This window comes from Octopus bimaculoides, chromosome 9 (genome assembly GCF_046866305.1).
Source record: "Octopus bimaculoides isolate indiv1 chromosome 9, ASM4686630v1, whole genome shotgun sequence".
In the NCBI taxonomy this organism is placed as follows: domain Eukaryota; kingdom Metazoa; phylum Mollusca; class Cephalopoda; order Octopoda; family Octopodidae; genus Octopus; species Octopus bimaculoides.
Window position 1 is genome coordinate 37,483,191 of NC_142936.1, and position 10,706 is coordinate 37,493,896.

The following is a 10,706-nucleotide window of genomic DNA, read 5'->3' on the forward strand; positions in this document are numbered from 1 at the left end:
CCCAAGGTGATGCCTCAGCATGGCCATAGTCTAATGACTGAAACAAGTAATATATATATAGGAATTTGCAGACAAGATTTAATTTGTTTATGAATGCCTGTTTTCAAACTGATGACTGTTCTGGAACAGTTACTGCTGACAATATGAAGCAATGGAATTTCAAGCATCAAGAAATTTTTCTTTTGGTATTTTTACACACCCTTGTTCAACTCATTGACTGTTGCTGGTTTTGTACCATAAACTTTACCTTGTAAGTATTTCCATAAAAAAACAAACTAGTGGTGTAATGTTATGTGTGTTTATAATGTGCAAGGCTTATTGGTGAAAGGGGACTTGAGACAAGTTTTCAAATCCTCTTATATATAATGTGTACCGTAAATCCTCGAGTATAATCCGCATTTTTTTCCCCAAATTTAAAGGTCAAAATCCCTAGTGTGTACTATATACAAGGTTAAAAATGAAAAATATTTTCTAAGCAATGTCCGAGTCTCTATTTGCTGTCCGGCAATGTTTATTCAGACGCATTTTGTGATGTCGGGCACGAAAATACCTGAAGCTAAGCCTGAAAGTAATGAAGTCATAAAAGAATCATCCATAACTTGCAGTAAGCAACATTTATTAAAATAAAAGTATTCAGAACACAGAATAACATGTAACAAAAACAATTTGCAAACATATTTACATTCCCATATAACAGTTAAGAACATCACCATTATTGTATTACGCATGCGCGGAAGTGTTTGTTTATGGAGGAACAAATGGAACAGTTATTTGATGCTGAAAGTGACGTTGAATTTGAAGGATTTGAATAAATGTTTTTGCTTTTGCTTTTGTAACTGATAGTGATAAATATGTGAAAGGCAATTTACTTAATATTTATTTTTCACTGACGTTATTACTGTTATTTCTTTATTTTCTGCAAACAAAGTGCACAAAAAAGCTACATGTTTGCATTATGTTATATATACAATAATAATAAAGGATGTTACTGTATATATGTTTACAAACGAAGGATGTTATATAGACCTCCTTGACTCAAATTAGAGAAGGGGGTGCATATTATACTCAAGGATTTATGTTATGTGTGCTTGTATATATATATATATATATATATATATATATATATATCATCATCATCATCATCATTTAACATATGTTTCCATTTGGGTATGAATTGGATGGTCTGACAGGAGCTGGGAAGTCAGAGAGTTGCACCAGATGCCTATTGTCTGTTTTATCATGGTTTCTACAGCTGGATGCCTTTCCTAAAACCAACCACTTTACAGAGTGTACTGGATGCTTTTTATGCGACATTAGCACAGATGCTCTTTTTCGTGACACCAGTGCTGGTGCTTTTTTTCATGATACAGGCATAGGCTGCTTTTTACATGGTATCAGCACCAGTAGGGTCGCCAAGTATCTTGCAAGATAGACTTCACTCTGCTGAGAGAAGGAGTGGAACTGAGGGAAGTGGGTGTGTACCAGGTAAGTGGTTAGAGTTTAATAGAATAACAGAGATAGTTGTCTCACTTTGAGGAGATATATGTATATAGTTTTCATTTCTTTTTTCTAGCAACATTCCGCAGGTTTGATCCAACAGCTTATATTAAAGAACAAGAAAGGAAAAAAGAAGAAATTCAAAGACGAAAGTAAGTATTACTTCTACTTATTATTTCCATTAATAATGAAAGTGCATTTGGTTTTAATGTATTAAGATAGCCTAATAATCTTGTAAATATTTTACTATTACAATGGAAAATGCAGACACATGGAGGCTAATAATCTTAAGTTATTTCTCTTGGAAAAGTACAGGACAAGCATATTTATACTTAAAATATTGCAGCTATAGTTAAAATTTAAATAGATATTTAGATTTAAAAGCTAAAAATAATAGCTTTTATTAGCTACTCTATAATTAAAAAATTAATTCAAATAATAAATTTAAGGCTAACTGTCAGCAAAAAATAAAAACATTTTCAATAGCCCCATTAAAAATGTTTTTTCAATTACAAGTTTTTAAGAACTACAAAAAGTTCTTAAGTAGTATTCAATTGAGATTCCATTTTTGCTCATCTTTTTGATAAAACTTGGTACACAATAATTCATTGATAAAAACACCACAAGTCTGGTCCTCTGGTAATTAAAAAAAAAGGCAAGTTCAATTGACACCTTTATGATAGGGTTGTGGCTTATTGGAGGGTACAGTGATATTTTCTGGAGAGTGAGGTACTCTTCCTAATTAAATTTTTTGCTTGGTGGGGTAGTATACCATATAAAAAATTCTTCTTGGTATAAAATGTCAGGGGAGGGAAACCCCTCAATATACTCACTCTGTACAGGTATGGGAGTATTTAAAAACTTGAAATTGAAAAACGTTTTCAATGGGGCTATTGAAAAATGTTTTATTTTTTGTTAACAGTTAGCCTTAAATTTATTATTTGAGTTAATCTTTTAATTATAGAGTAGAGTAGCTAATAAAAACTATTATTTGTAGATTTTAAATCTAAATATATTTTGAAATTTTAACTACAGCTGCAATATTTTAAGTATAAATATGCTTGTCCTGTACTTTTCTAGGTTTAATAACTTAAGAATATTAACCTCCATGTGTCTGCATTTTACATTGTAATCCACTTTTTTCCCAAGCAATGCAATTAAACAAATAAATTGTGACAATTAATAATTTATAATTTTACCTGATTAAAAATTTTTCATTTTATTTAATACTTTTGTTAAGTAATTTTTCAGTTATTTTTCATGTTTGATGAATGAATTAAAATAAGAGTAGGTATAAATTTAAATAAATAAAAAGTGAATTGTAAGAGCACTTTACACTGGCTCATGATAAAATCAAAAATTCAGAGAAAAAGAAAAAGAGAGAAATCTTACAGTGATGCAAGGGAGGCAAATGTGTATATTTTATATATTGTAATAGTTTATATATATATATAACTACGCTCTCTAAGTGGTTGGCGTTAGGAAGGGCATCCAGCTGTAGAAACTCTGCCAAATCAGATTGGAGCCTGGTGTAGCCATCTAGTTTCACCAGTCCTCAGTCAAATCGTCCAACCCATGCTAGCATGGAAAGCGGACGTTAAACGATGATGATGATGATGATATATATATATATATATATAGTTTATATAACCCTTTCTACTATAGACACAAACCTTGCATCACTTTTTTTGTCACTTTTTTGCCTCATACCTTTTTTCTCTGAAATTCTATTTAATAAAATTAGCATTTTTAGATTCCTCTCACTTTGATTTATCATTTGAGATTAAATAGAATATATATAGTTTTTAAATTAAGAAAGTTTTTTTGAAAGCGTTACTTTTTTTCGGCACTTTTGGCTTCACAACTTCTTTATATTAAAGATTCTTTTGATAAAATTGACATTTTTAGATTCCTCTCGTTTCAAGAAAGTTACTTTCAAATTCGATTTTTCACCTTACTCTCCATTTTTGAACCTCACATATTTTAACGTAACTTTTTTTCTACTGAACCAAATTTCAATATTTTCATGCCAAAATGTAGCTTGGGAGATGGCTATTATAGAACTGTTAACAGTTCTGGATTTGGTAGCAAAATGAGTTAGTGACAAAGCTTTGAAGAAGCTGCAAGTGAGTAAATGTTGGCCTTAAGAATACTATTCAGTCTTGGTAGTGGTTGAATGATATTTATCTCATTAATGCTCTTTAGGAAAAACTTGAACATCACACAATCTTATTTCCACTTCTTACATATCTAATCACTCACACTTATGTCCAATATAGCTCTCTCTTGATTAAAATCCAATAATTAAAGTGGGAACAAATTGAGGGAATTGTAACACACTCTCACATATACAGTTCAGAGAGCTCTTACCTCTGCTGGCGACAAAGGGCTTCTCGCTCAGAGTAAAAGGCAGACTATATGACGCATGTGTACGAACAGCAATGCTACATGACAGTAAAACATGGGCTGTGACTGCTAAGGACATGTGTAGGCTCGCAAGGAATGAAGCCAGTATGCTCTGATGGATGTGTAATGTCAGTGTGCATACTAGACAGAGTGTAAGTACCTCGAGAGAAAAGTTGAACCTAAGAAGCATCAGTTGTGGTGTGCAAGAGAGACAATTGCGCTGGTATGGTCATGTGGCGAGAATGGATGAGGATAGCTGTGTGAAAAAGTGCCACACCTTAGCAGTTGAGGGAACCTGTGGAAGAGGTAGGCCCAGGAAGACCTGGGATGAGGTGGTGAGGCACGACCTTCGAACATTGGGCCTCACTGAGGCGATGACTTCTGATCGAGACCTTTGGAAATATGCTGTGCGTGAGAAGACCCGGCAAGCCAAGTGAGACCTAAATCCAAGGCCTCTGCCAGGGGTGTAGCCAACCCACTTATGCGTACCTTCCTTCATTGGACACTAAACTCCGCTTGCGAAGACCTGTTGAGGCAAGTGAAATCGAAATCGAACTAAATTCGACGACTGGCACCCATGCCAACGTCGTCTCCTTCATTGGACACTAAACTCGGCTTGCGAAGACCTGTTGCAGCAAGCGAAAGTGAAATAATGATGGCACCTGTGCCCAGCATTGCCTCTCTGGCACTTGTGCCGGTGACACGTGTAAAGATATTCGAGTGAGATTGTTACCAGTGCCGCTGGACTGGCTCCTGTGCAGGTGGCACGTAAAATACACCATTTTGAGCGTGGCCGTTGCCAGTACTGCTTGACTGGCCTTCGTGCTGGTGGCACGTAAAAGCACTCACTACACTCTCGGAGTGGTTGGCGTTAGGAAGGGCATCCAGCTGTAGAAACTCTGCCAAATCAGATTGGAGCCTTGTGTAGCCATCTGGTTCACCAGTCCTCAGTCAAATCGTCCAACCCATGCTAGCATGGAAAGCGGATGTTAAAACAATGATGATGATGATGATTCATTTACACATAGACACATTCACTCACAGCTACTCTCATATACATATGTATTTATATATTCTTTTACTTGTTTTAGTTATTTGATTGTGGCCATGCTGGAGCATCGCCTTTAGTCAAACAAATTGATCCCAGGACTTAGTCTTTGTAAGCTTAGTACTTTTTCTATCAGTCTCTTTTACTGACCCACTAAGTTATGGGGACGTAAATACACCAGCATTGGTTATCAAGTGACGGTGGGGGGACAAACACAGGCACACAAACATACAGACACACATATGTACATATATATATATATATATATATATATGTACATATGTGTGTCTGTATATATATATATATATATATATATATATATATATATATATATATATATGACGGGCTTCTTTCCCCAAGACACATGATGAAGGCTGGAGGGTATATCAGCTGAAGCGTTGTGTTAAGATGAGGACAAATATCCATCAAATGTAAATAATGTGAATAATAATAATAATAAGACCTGTATTTGTTTTGATATTAAAATTGAAAAAAATTGACCTTATTTGTAAAACAATTTGGGCCTGAGCTTGCACTCTCTAAGCAAATTTTGTTCCTGGATTTACAGCTTCCAGTGTGTACATTCAGAGTGTGTGTCTAGAGTGTTAGTTTGTTTATATCCCTGTAACTTAGCAGTTTAACAAAAAGAGACTGATAGAATAAGTACCAGGTTTAAAAAAATATAAGTACTGAAGTCAATTCATTTGACTTCAAGGTGGTGTCCCAGCATGGCCACAGTCTAATGACTGAAACAGATAAAATATAAAATACACACACACATATTAAAGATGAAGTTAATGGTCCACCAAATTTATAAAGATTATTAATAACTTGTCTCACTCCTTTAGAAATATATTATTTGTTTTTTTTAAACTTATATTTTAAGCAACTGGCGCAAAAAATCTGGGAAAAGCAATAACAATTCGCAGCCATTTGGGAAACTATATAATTCTCAGAGAAAAGGTATTTATCTGAATTTTATTATTTTGCTATTGATTCCCTTTTTCCCTTCTATCAACACTTGGTATATTCCTACTTCTCTTTCTATTACTCAAAGACTTGATCAAAGGGGCTTTTTTTGCCTTGGTGATTTCACTAGTCACATGAAAGAAAGCACTGATACATTCTGTAAAGTGGTTGGTGTTAGGAAGAGTATCTGGCCATAGAAACCATGCCAAAGCCGATATTGGAGCTCGATGTAGACCTCTGGCTTGTCAGATCCTGTTGAACCATCCAACCCATGCCAGTATGGAAGGACATTAAATGATGAAGACGATGATGATGATAATAATGATACTAACACACCCAAAAGGTCATCTACCTAATTTCCTTTGCAAGGCACTGATCAACTCATTTGCCCTAGGTGCCATTCTATGGAATAGAATCTGGAAGTATGTGATTGCAAAGTGAATTTATTAATTGTGCAGCCATACCTAGACTTATTTCTTTCTTTGTGTAAGGAAGTCATCATCATAACCATCATCATCATGCTGATCATCATTATTGTTTTAAAGTCTATTTTCCTTGATAGCTTTGAATGGATGGCTGTGCAATGTTATATATTGCCATACACTCTCAGTCCTGTGACATATTTGTCTATAAGTGTGAATGTTCTCTGACTAGAAGCTGCTTTATCTCTTTTTCCAAGAAAAAGAATAGACTAATAATAAAGACAAGCTTTATAAATTAAAAATGATATTGTCTAGGGCATCCAGGCATAGAAACCACGCCAAATCAGACTAGAACTTGGTGCTGCTCTCTGGTTTGCCAGCATGGAAAACAGACTTTAAAGGTTGATGATGATAATGCTGATTATGATAATGATGTATCACAGCTGCTTGAAACTGTCAATCATCCTCTACTTACCTTTTCCTTCCTGATCTCTTCTAGCATTGCTCATCCACCATTCACTACATCTGCCTGTCAATCCTACTGAATTTTTACAGTGGTTACCTACCTCCCTCCCTTCACCTGTTCCCTGTCTCTTATCCCCCACCACTCTTTTGCAGCCTCCATGCACCTACACTCCTGGCCTCTTTCACTCCCACCCCTCATTTCTACCCACCTTGTACTTTTCAAGGTTCACCTCATCACCACTTTCTTATCTCTTCCCTGGTCCACCACAGTCACTCCAACCCTCTCTTCTGAAATGTGAGTAGTCATGTAGCTCCTCTACAGCAAGAAACCTGTTCTGCTTTGGCCCCTGCTCTTATACTTTTACTCTTCATCTCCTAGCATAAAGCTACCCACTTTGGATTCATAGTCTTGCAAGCTGACTGATGATCTCACTTGTACTGGTGACACACAAAAAAAGCACCCAGTACACATAAAGTTATTGGTGTTAGGAAGGGCAGCCATCTATAGAAACCATGCTAATGTAGACACTGGAGCATGATGCAGTTCTTGGGTTCCAACAGATCCTGTCAAACTGTCCAACCCAGCATGAAAGTGGAATGTGAATGTTAAATGAGATGATGATATAGTTTTTGATTTGTATGTCTTTCCCTACATTTGTGTTGCCAACAACCAAAAGAAGTTTGTGTTGTTACTCTGATTCTAATATCTACATATCTCTGCTAATTTCTTTCTTCTCCAGTTGATAGATCTGGCGAATCAAGTGATGGCGGTCTTTCAGATTGTTCTTCTACTTCATATTATAGAATCAGGTAAGAGTCATTTTGTTTTCATGTACGTAATTCTTCTAAGGAAATATTCACAGCATTATACAAAAAATGTATGTACATGCATGTGTTTGTTTGTGTGTGTGTGTGTGTGTAACCAGTACTTCGAACTCCATGTAAATCCATGTATATCAAAATTCCAATCAAGTGTTAAGCATAGTTTGTCCTCCGTTTTTCTTTTGGTGTTATATACATTGAATAATTTATAGTGTATATCCAAGAGCAGAATAAAATAAGAGATTTAGTTTGTATTTTTATTATACCATTATAAATTACATAATCTTTATGTGTTTCACTAATAAATATTGGGATGCTCTGTGGTAATTGTTATATAGATGATTGCATAATCTCATTGATACACCATATCTTCAGAAGAAATTAATAATTCAAACGATTGTTATGTACTATTTTCTCAAGTCTTGTGTTTGTATTGTTTACATAATGATTATCACACAACATACTAGTATTCACTAATGAAACACATGTAAAGATTATGTAATTTATGATGTTATAATAAATAAACAAATCTCCTGTTTCTTTTTGCTCTCAAATAATATGTTAATTTTGGATAAAATATCCCTCTCCAAGAAAAAGAAATATTTTCAATAGCATATTCTGTTGGTTCTTGATGCAGAAACAGCGAGTTAAGACACAGAACCAAGCTCTCTCTTTAAACTTTTGAAAAAGAGTAATTTGCCCAAAATATCAAGACCAATTCAATATCCCTAGAGTTTGGCATGCTGGGTGAAATGTTTAGCAGTATTTTGTCTGCCACTATGCTCTGAGTTCAAATTCTACTGAGGTTGACTTTGCCTTTCATCCTTTCGGAGTCGATAAATTAAGTACCAATGAAACATTGGGGTCGATGTAATTGACTAGAACCCTCCCCACAAATTTCAGGCCTTGTGCCTATAATAGAAAGGATTCTTATTATTATAGATATTTAATGTTTGATCAGTATGCTATTGTCCTCTATAACATTCTGATGTGTTTCCCTCCCTACCCCTCTTCCCCTGTAAATATATCTGGGGCTTGTACCAAAGGGCATGTGAAGACAGAGATTTGTGTACTCTTAGTATACTTCTAACCAACAGGCAGCCAAATTTCATTTAAACAACACGCTAGTATCTTATGTAAAGTTCCATTAATGCAGTATCCAATTGCCTGGCACTTTTTGTTGCTCTTTATTAGATTTGTTTCCTGCTGTCAGTTTGTATTATACATGGGACGTGTTTTTTTTCTAAGATTTCATTGTTCAGAATTAGGTTTGCACATCATACATAAGTGCTTATTATATGCAGATAAATATGGGATGGTGGATAGATAGACAGAGAGAAGGACAGATAGACAGATGTGTGTGTAAAAAGGAGTATTTTACCCAAAATATCAAGAACAATTATATATATCAAGAACATTGCCATCATTTCATGGCCATTGTCCATGCTGGCATGGGTTTGGATAGTCTGACTATGCTGGAAGGCTGCCCCACACTCCAGTCTGATTTGGCATTGTTTTCTATGGCTGGATGCCCTTCCTAATGCTAACCACTCTGAGAGTGTAATGGGTGCTTTTATGTGCCACCAGCATGGGTGCCATTTGCGTGACATCAGGGTGCGTTTGTGTGACCAGCATCTGCTATGACTGTGACTTTGCTTGGGTTGATGGGTCTTCTTCTCAAGCATGACCTAATGCCAAACGTGTTGGTCACTGCCTCGATGAGTGTTGGTCATTGCCAACACTCAAAAGGAACTCAGCCACTTTACCTCCCAGCATTCGGTTCAATGTTAAATTGTTTTTATATAGTACATTTTAGTACAGTACATACTTATTGTCTTTTACTAGAAAAAGGTTGGCAGTGATTTCAATATTTTGGCTTGCCTTCCTTCATTAGACTATCTGAAGAAGGCAAGCAAGCTGAAACTTTGAAATCACTGTCAACTGTTTCCTTGTAGAAGTTAATATATGTTGTAAGAATAAAAAATGGGGTGAAATTACATGATCTGGCTGTTTTGCTGACCACAACAGATGGTTCTCATCTATCAACAATATAAATGAGTGGTTTTATGCATCACTAGTCCAATTGAGAGATTTTCTCAAGGTAAATAATACAGTATTGTGTCCCTAACACAACATCCAAGTTGGAGATAAAGATTGCCTTTTGGTATTAATACTGTTTCTGTCACTATATATATATATATATATATATATATATATATATATATATATATGTATGTGTGTGTGTGTGTGTGTGTATATATATATATATATATAAATATATATATATACTTTTATTTCTTTTACTTGTTTCAGTCATTTGACTGCGGCCATGCTGGAGCACCGCCTTTAGTCGAATCAAATCGACCCCAGGACTTATTCTTTGTAAGCCTAGTACTTATTATATCGGTCTCTTTTTGCCGAACCGCTAAGTTACGGGGACCTAAGCACACCAGCATCGGTTGTCAAGCGATGTTGGGGGGACAAACACAGATACACAACATATACACGCATACATATATATATATATACATATATACGACGGGCTTCTTTCAGTTTCCGTCTACCAAATCCACTCACAAGGCTTTGGACGGCCCGAGGCTATAGTAGAAGACACTTGCCCAAGGTGCCACGCAGTGGGACTGAACCCAGAACTATGTGGTTCGTAAGCAAGCTACTTACCACACAGCCACTCCTACGTCTCTCTCTCTCTCTATATATATATATGATCATTGTTATCAAAAAACTGCACACACACACACACACACACACACACACACACATGCACATGACTCTGTACATATATGATTATATATGATCTTGTGGATGATCTTGTAGTCTCAGTATATCTATTTGTAAATATAACTTACAAAAATCTCTATTTTCAGAACCAGGCAATTGTGATCCTTTTGGGTAACAAAAACATATTTGGAATACGTATTTTTATGCACTTGATTTGAGTAAAAGAGAAATATGTCATATTTTGATATTTATACCTCTTCAAATTCCACCGAGGTCAATTTGACCTTTCATCCTTTTGGGGTCAATAAATTAAGTACCAATTGCATGCTGGGATTGAT

General features: G+C 35.5%; 1 protein-coding gene across 5 annotated transcripts in view; it reads left to right on the forward strand.

The window, feature by feature from the left end:
• Positions 1-10,706, forward strand: part of LOC106877348 (centrosomal protein CCDC61) — a 118,054-nt gene that overhangs the window by 86,346 nt on the left and 21,002 nt on the right. For all 5 annotated transcript variants that reach the window (XM_052970643.2, XM_052970639.2, XM_052970642.2 and 2 more), the window contains exons 10-12: positions 1,574-1,649; positions 5,838-5,914; positions 7,548-7,617. In XM_052970643.2, coding sequence (XP_052826603.1) covers positions 1,574-1,649; positions 5,838-5,914; positions 7,548-7,617 — 223 coding nt within the window. The remainder of the gene's footprint in view (positions 1-1,573; positions 1,650-5,837; positions 5,915-7,547; positions 7,618-10,706) is intronic.